Here is a 16574-nt window from a genome sequence, read left to right as displayed (position 1 = left end):
AATTAAGGGCCTGTTTGGCCGGGCGGATTGAATGGTATTACGGTGGATGGGATCAGTTTTAAGGTAATGATGGCAGCGTCAGTGGATTGGTGCCAATCCCATGGTATTGACGTATCCCATGGCTAAAAATCTTGCATGTTTGAGAAGCCTGCCCTATCCAGGGATGCCAAACAGTTATCCCGTTTGGCAGGGCATGGGATTGAATCCCATGGATTTCAAAGGCTGCTCGTTTGGGCAGAGTGGATTTAGGTGGGGCGGGATACAAAACTCATATACATCATTGCCCAGGCCAGACAGCCCTTCTGGGTAGGGCTCCGTGGGGCCCACTGTCATGTATTTGTCTTATCCACGTCGTTCATTGCGCCATTGGACTGATGTAAATACATATTCCAGAAAATGAAGCAGGTCCATATCTCCAGTGGACCACACCGAAGGAATGTGCGGTGATAATCAAAACTTATATACGTCACTGCCCAGGACCGACAGCCTGTTTGGGTAGGGCTCTGTGGGGCCCACTGTGATGTATTTGTCTCATCTATGCTGTTCATCACACCACTGGACTGATGTAAATACATATTCCAAAAAATGAAGAAGGTCCATATCTGTAGTGGACCACATCGAAGGAATGTGGGGTGATAATCAAAACTCATATACGTCATTGCCCAGGCTCAACAGCTCGTCCAAGCAGGGCTCTGTGGGGCCCACTGTGATGTATTGGTCTCTTCCACGCCGTTCATCGCGCCACTGGACTGATGTAAATACATATTCTTCCATATCTCCAGTGGACCACACCGAAAGAACGTGCGGTGATAATCAAACCATTGTTGAAAACGTTCCATGGGCCACTATTATTTCGTTTGTTACCATCCAAAAATGGAATGGGCCACACCCTAAAATCTGGTGTATTCAATCAAAATCACTCTCATGTGGGACATGTCCACATATCCAGTGCACCACACCATATGACAGAGGTGTGATACATAAATATCAAGAGAATATGAAGTAATCGATAATGTAAATGATCTCCATGGCTCATATGTCCGATGTTATCATAAGTCATACACCACAACGAGACTAAAAAAAACAAGTAACAGTCCCCAAGTTACAGTACCAGTAATATTAGGAATTTAAAAATAACAATCAAGGCAAGAAAAAGAACAACAATGGCAACCAAAAGTACACAAAATCTCTTTTTACCTGATGGGGCAGGATCATTAGTCGACGTGGCCTTGGAAACCATGGCTCGAATCATCTGGGTTGTCTGTTGGATAGACGAAGTCGAAAAATAGTGGATGTCCACCTCATCAGAATATGCGGCAACCTGAACTGCAGGAGATTTTGTGCGAGGTCTCGACAGTGCACTAGCCTTACTGAAGTGACCGTACCAATATGCAACAGCTTCCTTCCAGTTCTTGAAGGCTCGGTGTCTCCCTCCGCTAAATCCCTCCACTTCTAATATAGCATCGTCCCATGTCAGATATATACTTGGCCGACATCCCAACAAGACAACATAGTACTTCTCCTTTTCCATCTGCAATGACATGATACTTAAGAATCTTTGCACAAACAGACCACTTAACAGATGCAACTAGATGAATATGCCAGCATCATCCCATGTCATAAGTTTTCAAGGGTGGGAAAGTAAAAACAGGATATTTACTGAGAATACATTCCACCTAAAAAATGAGTTCATCTTATTTTAGTTAACAGAACCACACATGGACATCTTTAAGCAAATGAAGATAGCTCTGGGAACCAAAGATTAATATACGTAGTTTAAATAAAATTTCATAATTGGAATCCAAGGAAAACCAACACTAGTAAATTTATCTGAGATCACTGGTAATAAGAAATAAAAGAATGATTTTCAAGTCCAATGGATAGACATATGAGATCTACTAAAGTAACTCTCCAAAGAAGTAAAGAGAAATTCATGAAGAATAATCCACAACAAATTCAGAGAAATTACTAGATTATATGACATTCTTAGTAACAGTAAAACAAAATAGATGAGAGTAACCATACCAGAGATCTATAACAAATCTAAGAGATAAGATCAATAAACTTCAAGTCAATGAAACTATGCTACGAATAACTAACAAATTTTCACGGAAAGCTTAGAGCATTAGGTTTTTAAAGTCAGCGAATTTGAAGTATAAAGAAGGAATCTAACTATACATATATATCATGAATCCGAAGGATACACCAAACCAAAAAAATTAGATAAGAGTAACCATACCAAAGATCTATAGAAAATAAAAAACCAACAAATTCATTAACAAACTAGACAATAAATTTCCTCTAATTGTTAAAAAAAAATAAATTCTTCCTCTATTTATAAACTAAGAAACTAGTTCTAGTCTAAACTGAATGTGAAAAATAGGGTACTTAAAAATCTTTGCACAAACATACCACTTGATAGTTTAAATGGTAGATGCCTTTTGATAGGCTACAGATTCCACCATCATCCAGGCTACAGATGCAACTAGATGAATTTGCATGCATCTACATGTTGCTTTGGTGGACATCTAAGCCTTGCATCAAGTAGGCAACCATAGAGATGACCTGATCAATCAGTCTTGTCAACTCATAAGGCGGGCCACAAATGTTTAAATGTAAATAAATTGCATTTTAGCTACATCCACATAGGGGCCCACCTCATGTGTGGATTGAATTTCATATATGTTTAAATAAAATTTCATAACTGGAATTCAAGGAAAACCAACACTAGTAAATCCATCTAAGATCACTGGTAACATGAAGAAAAAATAAAATTTCAAGTCCAATGAATAGATATATGCAATCTACCAAAATAACTCTCCAAAGAAGTAAACAGAATTCATGAACAACAATCCAGAGGAAATTTAGAGAAATAACTAGATTATAAGAACTATAACCTTTATTTAAATTGAAGAAAACCCAAATAATCAAAATCCACAAATATATTCAGATAACCCAAAACCCCCAAGATCATGATATTGTAAAGAATCTAAAAAGCAGAATCCAAATACCCTAAATCTGAGAAACAATAAAGCGAAATAGAAGAAAACTCACATGGCCATACTCCTACAACAAATCCACTATTCGAGATTAATGAACTTCAAGACAATAAAACAATGCAGGAAAAATACATCAGATGTGCATAAGAAAGCTTAGAGCATTAGGAATAAAAGAACGATATATATGAAATATAAAAAAGAAATCCAATTGCACATATCTACTAGAAATCCCAAAGCCATGGCAGCTAGCCAGACAAACCAAATGCATTTCGGAGGGCCTGTTTTGCTGGTGATGACAGGGGTACATCATAGACATGAAAATTCATCGTGGCCCTCTTAAACGCTACAAAAATAAACATTTTCTGGAACATGCAGGACCTCTGTATACTACACCAGGGTGTTTCATGCTCAGGGACGAGGAAGAAGACCTATTTCAACCCTCAGACACTATTAGCTCGTGATGGCAGCGCCCGGTCGATGAAAACAACTATCGTGACCTGAAAGTAGCCCTTATAACCAGATTTCGCGCCAAAAACCCTCCCCCTGTCATCTCTCCCGCCAGCAAGAAACCCTGTGAAATCCCATCCCACAGTCTGTACGATGGATTGCGGATGGGCATGGGATGGGTTCGACTAGGGATCGGACGATGCGATTTCTCCAGCACAGGATTTCGTAATCTCTCTTAGGAGTCCCGTCCGAATCTAGCGAAATCTACAAGAGATATCAATCCCTCGCTACCTAAACAGACAGCCACTCCCGCCTACTCCCTCTTAAGTTGCCCGTCCAAACACACCCTAAGTGTATTTAATTATCTGATCATCAGATTAATGAACATTTATTGGACGGTTAAAATGGAAAAATGTCCAATGGTCTAATTTCAAAAAACAAGTGCCACAAATCAAAGGCTAAGATTATTCAACCAATATGAATTTTGGATTGCAAGTTAATGACAGTGGATTAGACAATTTAATCAGTTCCATTTGAGTTAGCACGTGCCATGTTTACCATTTCCAAGTGCCTGTGTATCAAGTGTCATCATACGCAGCCAGAGTATCAAATAACTCTTTTTTCTCCTTACTTAGGCAGTGAAAGACAGGAGCCAGAATACAGCTCACTAAGTCGTGGGGACTCATCCACCACACACGTGGCATAGATGCATGCCATTCCAGACCGTCTAATTGTGGGCCCATTGTGATGGATGGTCATAAACATAAAAACACACTGATCATATATCTGATTTCCTCTTGGATGACTTACATATGACCATTCCATTTCTGACCATTATATAGATAGACATAGGATGCCAACTATCTACGGTGGGGCACCCATTTTTGGACGGTTTGGATTGATATGGATGTATGCTGTGATACCCATGTGGCAAAAGAAAATCGTATAGGTCGTACGCTTTCCAAGTCATTTGTGTAATACTCTAGTAATGTGATGGATGATGCGCAGCACTCAAAAATCACTTAGAAATTGCATATGGAATAGATGCAAGTCAAAGTAAACTCTCAAAGTTTTGGGTCCCAGTTTACATGTATCATGAAAAAAAAAACTAATCTTAATTTATTATATAGCCATTGAATTTGTGGACATTTATTGGACAGTTAAAAATGGACATTATTAGTACTGTTTAAGCAAACAGTACTCTTTCATAAATAAGAGGCTAGGATTGCTCGAGAGCGCGGGTTCACAATTTAGTCTGTTTACTAGTTAATATATGCCAATTGTACAATTTTTGAGTGGATTCGCAATTTCTATAATTTTTTAGTACAAGCATATCAAGCATCACAGGTGGTTAGAGTATTAAATAATTCTCTTCTGATTGAAATTTTAGAAAACAACGTTTCAAAATTATTTTTTAAAATTTTCTTATGTGAACGGGTGTATATTTAATAACCTTGTACAAGAAAATCAAGTGCCCCATAAAGGTTTCAATTGTGAGTATTGAATCCCCAGCTGTGGTGTGGCCCACTCGACTCTCTGGTCTATTTCATTTTTGAACTCCATGCTTGACATGATATAACAAAACAAAAGGACGGAGTGGCGCGGTGGTGGGCCATATACTTCTGTAGAAAGGGTTATTGGAAGGTCATGTCGGTCGGCTTTTGTAAGGATGAGATTTTTTGAGCCCACAACCAGTGTAATATAACTCATGTAAACACCACACGTTTGCCATCATAGCATGTAAGATAGAGATCCAATCCATCTACTATAGAAGTACCATTATATTGATAAACCATTTTAAAAATTAGGTTGATCCACTAATTAGATGGGCCACAGTTTACAAAACAAATGTATGACTTTAAAACATTTGTCTGAAGTTTTTTAATCCATCTATCTATTTAAAATATCAAGGTCCACCTTTTGAGCGTACCAAGTTAATTTCAGTGAAAACATGGTTGCACCAACCAGTGGATGGATTTGGCCTTCACCCTTCTTGACAGGATAGCAGGTGTATAACTCTACACTCGTGTGCAATTAACAAATCCCACGATAAGCTAGATTTTTTATTTCATGACTGCCTACTTGTATGAGTGAAAACGATGGTAGGAAATGGGATTTAAGCAATGTGGAAAAATGTAAAATTTTAAAAATTATTATTATTTGTTGATGTGGAAATCTGGTTAATTCTTGCTTAACCTTCAGGTACCTGCACACAAAGACGACAAAGGAGAGGGGGACCCTTCGATGCCTAAATTAAAATCAAGCGATATGGGTCGAATAAAGTTGATGGTTTATTGGTGCGTACCTTTCATTGTAAATGGAGCCTTTATTTTATAAACACAAGAGTTAATTATGTGGATAGTAATGCTCCCTAAATCATAGGCGTGCATTTAGTAACCGTTTCTTAACCGTTTCGCGAGATACTCAGTGATGATAAGATCAAGTGGTTGAGATCTGAAAACATATGAGGTTGGTGGCCGAAGTCGACCATCCGAGTCGACTTGGTAGCCGAGGTTGACCATCCGAGCCGACTTCAGGAATTAAACCTATGGCCGTTTTGATAATGACCTTCCTGTGCTAGTCACTTTGTGGGCTGTGGTCGGTTCTTGAGTCGGGGCCAAATGTCTGAGCAACAGAGCCGAACTGCTTTCACTTGGGACTTTAGTGGTGTCTTGAAGATGCCAAAGATGACTATCCTTTTCGTCCAATCGTATGATGTATAGACTTGCTTATAAGTTCCAAGCCGCATAACCCCGCGTATGGGATCACGGTTTAAATGACCCTTAGAGGATCTCAGTGGGAGCTCGAAAATAGATGAGACTATGAGAAGGCTTCATGCTCGTCTTCTTTCGAAGGAGGGCGAGACCATCGGGTAGCTAGATTTCCTAGCGGTGGATCATTGCTACTATCTGGCCGTTGAGGAGCTCCCTGGTTAGGATTAATGCTAGTTGACCACGACACGTGCACAGACATCCAAGCTGACCTCATCTCTCTGATTAGTTCATTTTTACCCATAATATTATTAATTTTAAAATTGATTGATTAAATACCTACCAAACGTACCTAATTCTTTAAAAATATGATTTACCCATAATATTATCAATTTTTAAAATTGATTGATTAAATACCTACCAAACACACTTAAAATTTTAAAAATATGATTTTTAGAATTAAAATTTTATATATATATATATATATATATATAAGACTTTTTTCAACAAAACCTAATAAACCCTTAGCCATTCAAGAAAAGTAGAAGCTGCTTGACGGCTAAAAAAGCAGGAGCCGAGCCGAACGGCCACGTTCCTGAATGGCACAACACCGTTTTATGGCAAAACTAACCCTGTGAGGAATGGTAAAAGGAAAGGGGCAGGTCGGCAGGTCCCCACAGCCTTCATGTACAAACTAAAGGGTAATTTTGCCATTTTGAGTCGACTTTCGTTTAATGGTCGATTTCCCTGCCCTTATTATTTACGTACAAGAAAATAGAGAAATTCCGTCATTTAGCAAAATTAGAGGGATTAAACCAGACCCAGTGAAATGTCCTAAGATAGAAGCATGAATTACTGAAGACTTTTTTCTTGATGACGTGGCATTCGGACAGCCATTGATGAAGGGAGCAACTAGCAGGGACGTGATTGTGAAAGGAGATAACAGGAGTAACGACAAATCCCAAGTAGAAAAGTCATTTTAATTTGAGAAATGATACTCTGGCGGAGAGATGGATGATACACGTGAAATAAAACCGTCCAATTAAACTTGATTGATGGACATTCATTGAATGGTTAAAATGAAAAATATCCAACGGTCAGATTTCCACAAACAATTGTCCACGGATCAGAGGTTAGGATTGTTCAAGCAATTTGATCTTTGGAATATGACTCGGTGACAGTGGTCTTCACAATAAAGTCAGTTTTATTTGAGTTTTAAATGCCACGTGTACAATGTCTGAGTGCCTGCGTATCAATCATCCTAGCTGCCTGAGTATCATATAGCTGTGTTTTTTTTTTTTAAAAATTTTTAATTTTAAATTTTTAATTTTAATTTTGACCTTGTAAGTGAATTTCCTAAAAAAACGAAAAACTAAACACAGCTGTAATAAAAAAAAAATAAAATGCAAAGCTGGAAATAAGCGTAGAGAACCATTTCTGTGAAAAAGCGATTCAAAATAATAACATTGAAGAAAGGGAACTTAGATTCTCTGGGAGAGAGTGATGGATGATACACAGGCATCTAGGAATTCCTTAAAAATGTACACGTGGCATGCAAGTAACTCAAGTTAAACTGTCGAATTTTTATTTCCAGTTTAGATGCATCATGCAGCTTATTTGATCATTTGATTACCAGATCGGTGGACATCCATTGAACGGCTAAAAACGAATAATATCTAACGGTCCTATTTCACCGAAAAAGTGTCCACAAATCAAGAGGTTTGGGATCTTGAAACAATCTGATTTTGGGAATGTGACTCAGTGACAGTGGGTTCCGAGATTTACTCGGTTTAGTTTTGAGTGTATGAATGGCACGTGTAAATTTAAAAGTGCCTGTGTATAAAGCGTCACACGCTGCCAGAGTATGAGTCAGCTACCTCTAAAGAAAAGGAAATTACCAGAGAAGGGATGGGCTGGGGCCTCTATTATTACTTAGCCAGATCAGAAGAGAGGGGAAGTGGGGCCCACCTGTAATAACTCATGAATCCGTTGCCGTTTTTCCCAACCAGAGAAGGAAGAGAAGAGAAATGCTCCATACGAAATAGATATTGAACAATTCTCGATCTAGATGTCGGCCAAGTATCGTAAACATCTCCTCTACGCGTTGTCCCGATGGGTGGGCCCCTTTGTTTCTACTACCGTTGGATCTGATAGAATACGGCCCCCCCACACCACATGCCATGCGCGTCTTGTTCTCACCGTCGGATGGGACATATATGCTCGATCTGGGCCATTCGTCAGGAAATGCGCACGGTGAACATGCTATATGCCAAAAATTAGGGTGGAACACTCATCAGGTTAGCCACACGTGTGAATTTTATTTGGAATGTTGGATTTTTTTTAACCGTCCATTTTTCTCGTTAGGTGTGATCTGCCTAATCGGGCACGTTCATTGTATACTGTCTGATTAGCGGCCCATAACTCCACCATACACTTGATCTTGTAGAGTGTTGGGAGCCGTTAATTTTGGAGTCTCCACCGTCAATGGCCCACTACAGGCATGCTTTGTCTTAAAAGTATGGGTCCTTTCATTTTCTAGACCATAAATATCTGAAAAGATAAGACTGCATACACTGTTAAATTTCTTTTTTTCTTTTAGCTTAGTACAGCCATTCTCAGTTAACACTTCACTGTTAGCCACCTCCGAGGAGTCGAAACCAAGACCTCAGTGTTGAAACGTGGCATCTTTCACTCAGTCTACCAGACCATTGTATTTCGGAGCCAATTCAAATCCAGTGGGTGAATGACCCAGATCTCGCACGAGTGCCGAGATGCAATTCCACCACAAGCCACATATTCAGTCTCAAATCGCACCAATCACACCAGCATTTCTTCTTTTTCTCGATGGCCCCATCTAATCAGGGGCCCATCAGATAAACCACTTTTACCAGTGCAAACTCCTTGAAAAATAAACAATCGGGCAGGCCACCAATTCGTGTGGTGGGGACCCTGGCGGGCTACCAAACTGGGCCCCACATTTCATTCCCACAGGAGGTATTAGCGGAAATCGTCGACAACACATGTTTACTCACGGCCTAAAACACCCCATCTCTTTCAACCTCGCTATCTTGCGTGCTTGGAATCCACTCCGTCCATCAGCTATCCTACTTGATTCTAAGCAATGAGGACAAAAATCATCTAAATCCACAACTCACATGGGCCATACCACAGGGAACAATGGGGATGCGATGCCAACCATAGGTTTCTTTTTAGGGACATCATCTCGTATATCTTTAATCAAACACGTTCATCAGGTGTGACTCGTCAGGATGAAGGAAGAAAACAAAAATTATCCCGATCCAGAAATAACGGGGGACACAATGCTTGAATTAAGACGTTTAGGTACAGTTTTACATTGTTCTTGTTTCTGTGGACCATCTAATTATTTTCTTGGGATGATCTTTTTTATATACAGTAAAATTAAGGTTTATCACCTGATGGACGGAATGGATTTCACAATAAAACGGTGGCCGCAAAGCGCTTGAAGATTTTACGCAGGGCGTAAAACAGGTGTTTTAGATGATCCGGTTCCCAATGCTCGGGCCGGAAGTCCATGCGGCCTCGTTTTTTTTTTTTTTTTTTTTTTTCCATTTTATAAAAGTAGAACCCACGATCCAATAGTCCAGACCATTAATATGATGGACCTCACTGTGGATGGCCCAACCCAAGCACCAAACATCCCCAAGATCGAATGATCCTAACCGTACAATACCCGGCCCTTCTCGTAGTTGAATTCGAACAGTTGCAGGTCTGTTTATTGACAAGGTGCTGAGAGAATGACCCTGGCCGTACAGCGTCCGGCCCCTCCTCTCGGTTGAATGTAAACAGCTGCAGCTATATTCGTCGACAAGGGATTGAAGGGCTAGGATTCTCCCAGAAAGGACCAACGAACAACTGGCCACACTTGCCCGTCCTTGTCCGAGCCGAAAGCTCGAAGTTCAGCGTACAACCATTCCGCCCGAGTACGTTGTTACGGCAAAAAACTCGGCTGCATTTCACACAATAATTGACAGAAATATCGCGATTCCGACAAAAACATCTCGTGAGAAAATGGAAGAGAGAAACTGGCAACTAGCTCAGAACTAACCGCCACGTGTCAGCTACATCCCGACTCAAACCGTATTCCGGCATGGGTGGATAGCGAGATGCCCAGCGGTTGGGGTTTGTGGGATCCGCGATAATCGCCAGGCACGTTCCACCCCTCCCATGTGGGGCCCACTCTACAGCTGTTATAATGTGTTCTTGTCTGCCGCACCTTCTTTTTTTTTTTTTCCCTTCTCATCTTCCCTCTCTTTTTTTTACAATTACAATGGGGCGGGCCATGGTTTGCTTTTGCCACAGTTTATTACGTGGTGGAGATCCATCCACCGTTCATTTGGCTGCACGTGGCATTGATCCAGCCATCCTATCGGACGATCTTACTCTTAAAGTTCTATTTTTGATTTTCCGCAGGTGATCGTTTTCTTCTCAATCGATTGTCATCAGTTGAACAGTTGTGATCATCCGTCCAATGTGGGGTTTGCATCATGCTTCATTGCCTGTGGGACCCAGTATTTGAACGGTTTGCTTTCACAAGCTGTAGCGAGCACACAGCTTGATCCAGCCCACGGTGCTATGTAACTGGACGCGGCTTAGGTGGATTCCCGGATCCATCGAGACCTCGGTGGTTCCCTGACTGTGGGGGCTACCGTGATGTATGTGTCTTATATCCACGCCGTCCACCCGTTTCTCTAGCTCATTTTAGAGCATGAACAAAAAAATTGCAGTAGATCAAGTCTCAGATGGACCACAACATAGGAAACAGAGGTGATTGAACCCCCACCATTAAAAACTTCTTTTGGGCCATCAAAGTTTTGGATCAAGCTGATATTTGTGTATCGCTTTATCTTGATCTGCATGACCTTCTTAACAGGCTGGATGGAAAATAAACATTCTGATGGCCTCCGATAACTTTTTTAATGGTAGGCATTCAATCTTCATCTTTCCTGTGGTGTGTCCACATGAGATTTAGATCTGCTTTATTTATTAAACATCTATGTAAAATGATCTGTCGAAACGGATGGACGGTGTGGATATAAGACACATACGTCACAGTGACCTCATAATCTGGGATCCATCGACCACGATGGTTCCGGTGATCCACCGAAGCCGCGTTCCTATGTAACAATGCTTCCTGTAGCATCTTATTACGTGCATCCGCGCCATTCACTTCTTAGAAGGTGGCGGCTCATTCACTGTCCTTGTGGAATACATCATATAAATCCAGACCGCCCAATTCGGGGGCCAACGTCAACATTGATCTGACACACACGTTAGCCTAACCCACTACGATTTTTTATTTCAACATTATTTTACTGCAATTTGCTTTGATCCAGCAGTGACCATGTGCCGTTTGCTCATTTAAAAGAAACGGTGGTGACTCATTCACTGTCAGCGTGGCATACGTGCATTTCCATCCAAAACACCATCTCGGCTGCCTTGCAGATGGAAAATGGTCCAAAAATCACAACGACCGGTCAATCTCAACCATCTGATGCCAGCCTTGAACTATTTTACAGGAACGTTATATCATTTTAACGGTCAATTCGATACAGTTGATTCCATCCACAGTTTGATTCCATCCACAGTGATACTTTGACGGTTTAGATTGATTTCATTTATGCCACGTGTACTGCTTGAGTAGTCTCCAACCAATAAATGGTTGACAACGCACATGCGGCTGTACCTTTTTTAAAATTTACTACCAATAAATAATCGTACACAACGTTGTATGTAAACTTAACACACAACCTTTCTATTTTATGCTGAAATTTTATGTATGTGTGAAATCCGATCCTTGAAAACACTGTTCCTTATTATAATGGTAAGCTACTATGAAAATCAGGATTATATTTTCATCAGATGGTCCACACCGTTGAAAACTAAGATCATCTGATAGTGTGACCATCCTACCCGTATGGCCCACCTGATGAATTGATCATCTAAATTTTCAGTCCACATGATCTTCATGTCATATTACACCCTTCTAACCGATTGGATGTTTACTAAAGTAACATGTAAGTGGAAAATTAAATGGTTGTATGTGATCATTTATCTTTTACTGCCGACATGGTTGTAGCCACAGATCTACGGTTAGTTTTATTTTAACCCCAGATATTCCGATTCCAGACGTGAAGAGAGAGAGAGAGCGAGAGGGGGAGAAGGCAATGCCGCTCCCAAACGATCAGTAAGTGCATTCGAGCGAGTGCAAGTTTTTTACACTCGTCTCAAACACGTGTCGAAATATCACATATGTCATAGATTGAAACCGTTCATCAGGTAGATCGTAGAATGTAGAATCATATAATTATAAAATAGTATACATATATGCATGATAAATAGTCCAATAATTAAAATAAAATAACGGTCTACATTAAACTGAACGTACGGAAAAGAAATTATGCTGAATTAGACAGTTCCAAGACCGAAAGTGGCATACACACTACATGAGAATATGATTAAATCCAGTAGTGGGGGCTGTCACGTGTGGAAGGTGCGAGCTAGGAAAATGTGGAGTCGCTCGAGTGAACTTTACCGTGCCGTATGTTTTAACTATTATTAGCAGCAAAGTAAGCAGCTGACAACGCAGCATCTCCTTTGTTTTTTCATTTCCCATTCTATCCTCCCTCCCTCCCTCCCTCTCTCTCTCTCCCTCCCTCCCTCCCTTTCTCTCTCTCTCTCTCTCCCCCGCCCCCCTCTCTCTCTCTCTAAGTTCCTCTCATCTCCTTCACTATTTCTCGTAATTCATATATAAAAATATTTTTCCAGCACTCACTCGTAGGAAACTCCTCTCTCTCTCTCTCTCTCTCTCCTATCTTTCTCTTTCTCTCTCTCTCTCTCTCTCTCTCATCTTTTTCACCTTCATTTCCTGTTTTTCATTCTCCCTATTTTTCTCTTCTCCAAACCCCATCTATCTCTCTCTCTCTCTTCATGAGTAAGGGAGAGAGGCTTGAAAAAATTCCAATCTTAGAGGTCCACCAAAAGTAGTAAAATCAGCTCAATCATGCAGCAGCAGCAGCAGCAAGGTGGGCCACAGTACGGCGTCCCGCCGGAGATGCCACCGCCATTCACCGGCACGGGAGGGTCCCGGGCCCACACGATCGGAATTCCCGGTTCGGACGCCGCAGCGCTGGCCGAAGCGGCTTCACCGATCAGCAGCCGGCCGCCGCCGCCGCCTGCGAGGGGGAATTTCGAGGAGATGGCGCCGGGGCCGTCGGGATTCCAGGATGACGACGTAGGGGAGGAGGCAGAACGGGGTCCGCCTGGTAACCGGTGGCCGCGGCAGGAGACGCTAGCGCTGCTCAAGATACGGTCGGATATGGACGCGGCCTTCCGGGATGCAACTCTTAAAGGCCCGCTTTGGGAAGACGTCTCCAGGTAATAAATCCACTGCAAGTGCTTACCAAAATGTCGAATAGAATTGTGTTAGGTTTGCGTCGGTTGCTTGAAATTCAAAGATCTAAGCTCGATTCAGCACTCGGTATCTTGAATTTCAGCTAAAGAAAAAGAAAGCAAACCGCAGACAGCAATAGCTAACGATCTGAGCTAAGTACTACGGATTCTGAGAGACTGTTGTAGCTGTTCCTGCTCTTGCTGCTGCTGCTGCTGCAGCTACTTCTGCTTTTCTCTACTTTCGCGTTGAAGATCTCGTCTCTCAGCTCACGCGCTCTCACACGAGCGCAGCATCTCTTCCTTCTCATAATTCAATAACGGTCGCGGCCTAGATCCAATGCATCAAAACCAACCAATCCCAATTACCCAAAATCCAATCAAGTTACAAGCACCAAACGATATAAAAATAGAAAAGAACCGTAACTCATGCATGTCTTTCACCTCCTTTCCTTTTCGATCACAAACACATAGATAGATAGATGCTGCAATCATTACGGCTATTGATTTGCTCCTCAAATTCTCTCCTCTTTCCAATTTCTATTTTATGTGATTTGATTTACAGGAAGCTCGCTGAATTGGGCTACACCAGAAGTGCGAAGAAATGCAAAGAGAAGTTCGAAAACGTGCACAAGTACTACAAGAGAACCAAAGAAGGTCGGGCTGGGCGGCAAGACGGCAAGAGCTACCGGTTTTTCAGCCAGTTAGAAGCTCTTCATAGCAATATCAGCTCGACCACCACCACCATAATGACTGTCGTCGCCCCCCCTGCTGTTAATCCGCCTGCTGTTCCGATCCCGGTTGGTGTGGGAACCAGCAATCCAATGGTCGGATCTTCTGGAAGGCTTGCACCGCCAACTCCTACTCCGGTTTCTGCTGCCCCAGCTGCTTCCACCCCTCAGATCAATGTGATACCGCCAATTGGGCCTGATTTAACCGGCCCTGCGATTAGCGGTCCTGGTTCAGGTGCTGCCGCTGCGGGAATTAGCTTCTCGACATCCTCGTCCGAGTCAGAGTCGGATGATGAGATCGAGGAAGGGGGGAGTAAGGATACTCGGAAGCGTAAACGGTCGGGATCGAGTGGTGGTGGAAGCAGGAAGATGATGGCATTCTTCGAGGGGCTGATGAAGCAAGTGATGGAGAAGCAGGAGGCGATGCAGCTGAGGTTTCTGGAAACCATAGAGAAGAGGGAGCAGGACCGGATGATGCGGGAGGACGCTTGGAAGAGGCAGGAGATGGCAAGGCTAGCTCGCGAGCAGGAGATCATGGCCCAGGAGCGGGCCATGTCCGCATCAAGGGACGCTGCTGTGATCACCTTCCTCCAGAAGATTACAGGCCAGACGGTCCCGATACCATCTCCAGCAATAATAATTCCTGCTGCCCCACCACCACTTCAACCGACCCCACCACCACCCCCACAGCCACCGCCACCACCTCCCCCGCAACAGCAGCCACAGCACCGCCACCAACAGCAGCCTTTGCAGCAGCCTCAATCGACGGAAATTGTCCAGCATCAACCATCATTAACAGAAGTAGCAGTGGTTCTGCAGGAGCCACCACAGCATTCAGAAGGGAGTGGGGGTGGGAGCTTCGATCCGACATCGTCTCGATGGCCCAAAACGGAGGTCTTGGCGCTGATCAATCTGCGTAGTGGGCTTGATTCAAGGTACCAAGAAACAGGTCCAAAAGGACCGTTATGGGAAGAGATATCCGGCGGGATGCAACGGTTGGGCTACAACAGAAGTGCCAAGAGATGCAAGGAGAAATGGGAGAACATCAACAAATACTTTAAGAAGGTGAAAGAAAGCAATAAGAAGCGCCCCGAAGACGCCAAAACCTGCCCTTATTTCCACCAATTGGATGCGCTCTACCGGAAGAAGGGTCTTGGCAGTAGCAGCTTCAGCAACCAAAACAAGCAAGAACAAGATACAGATACAAATCCAAATCGCAACCTGCAAGAAAAGACCGATGTCCTTGCGATCATGCCGCCGCCACCGCCACCGCCACCACAGCAGCAGCAGCATTCTGAAATCAAGGGCGGGAGCAGCAACAAAAATGGTGGGAATCCTGATGCGGGAGGAGGTTCTGTGCAAGTACAGACCAGCAACGGGGGTTTGCCTCCCAGCTTCTTCGAAGGAGCGGCCAAGAAGGTGAGCATTGTTGTGATTTTGAGTAGTAAAAACCTTACATTTTCTCTTTTCAGAATTCGATTGATTCTTATTTTGGATTGAAGCCAGAAGGCATTGTGAAGGAGATGATGGGCCATCATCATCATCAGCATCAACGTCAACAACCACTATCAGTGATTGGCAGCTATGATAAGCTCGATGGACCGGAGAGTCATAATTTCCATCAGGAAGAAGAAGAAGATGATGATGAAGAAGAAGACTACGATGAGTACGACGAGGATGAAGACGACGATGATGAGGAAGACAGGAAGATGGAATACAAGATTCAATTCCAAAGGCCGAATGTGGGTCCCGCCAAGGGTGAAGGGAGCGTCGCCCCTGCCGGTCCAGGGTCCTTCTTGGCAATGGTTCAGTAGCGGTGTTCTCTGTCGGATTTCCTCCTTCCTTTCCCAATGTACCATATGTACGTATATCTTGAGCTCGAGAAGAAAATACATAGAAAAAAAAAAATTCCAGGCCTCAGATTGAGGGCAACGAAGAAGAAGCCGAAGTAGCCTCCATTCGTTCCTTGCTTAGTAGAGTTTTTTAAGTAGTCATTTTTCCATTCGAGAGATCGGAATTCGCTTGATCATGGTTCGATCTTCTGCTATTTTATTGATTTGTTATCAAAATAAAGGTGGTCCGCTTCCGATTGTCGAACCGACGGATGGAAATTGAAGCTGGGAATAAGCTTATAGCATCCAACAAAGACTAGGAAGAATTCAGCATTTTAGAAGCAGCTTTGAAATTATTTTTTCTCCTTTCTTTCTTCTTTCTTGTTTTTACGTTTTAGATTACAGATATATGATTGTAATTTTTCA

At 42.5% G+C, this 16574-nt stretch overlaps 1 protein-coding gene across 3 annotated transcripts; it reads left to right on the top strand.

The window, feature by feature from the left end:
• The first annotated feature begins 12895 nt into the window (after positions 1–12895).
• On the top strand, positions 12896–16574 carry LOC131234056 (trihelix transcription factor GTL1). 3 transcript variants are annotated; one of them, XM_058231035.1, is made up of 3 exons: positions 12896–13573; positions 14151–15735; positions 15826–15973. In XM_058231035.1, exons 1-3 carry the CDS (start codon positions 13200–13202, stop codon positions 15832–15834), a joined length of 1968 nt encoding a protein of 655 aa, XP_058087018.1. In that variant the 5' UTR covers positions 12896–13199; the 3' UTR covers positions 15835–15973. The 3 variants fall into 3 exon arrangements, with proteins under 3 accessions (XP_058087018.1, XP_058087017.1, XP_058087016.1); XM_058231034.1 differs by having other exon boundaries at positions 12897–13573; positions 15823–15973; XM_058231033.1 differs by having other exon boundaries at positions 12898–13573; positions 15819–16574.

Source organism: Magnolia sinica, chromosome 18, assembly GCF_029962835.1.
Source record: "Magnolia sinica isolate HGM2019 chromosome 18, MsV1, whole genome shotgun sequence".
NCBI lineage: Eukaryota > Viridiplantae > Streptophyta > Magnoliopsida > Magnoliales > Magnoliaceae > Magnolia > Magnolia sinica.
Note: the sequence above shows the minus strand (reverse complement) of the source record. Positions and strands in the feature narration are given on the sequence as shown.

Coding starts and splice junctions, on each gene's coding strand:
- LOC131234056 (XM_058231033.1), top strand. CDS start 13,200: ATGCAGCAGCAGCAGCAGCAAGGTGGGCCACAGTACGGCGTCCCGCCG. Junction 13,574..14,150: donor CTTTGGGAAGACGTCTCCAG/GTAATAAATCCA, acceptor TTTGATTTACAG/GAAGCTCGCTGAATTGGGCT. Junction 15,736..15,818: donor TCGAAGGAGCGGCCAAGAAG/GTGAGCATTGTT, acceptor TTTGGATTGAAG/CCAGAAGGCATTGTGAAGGA.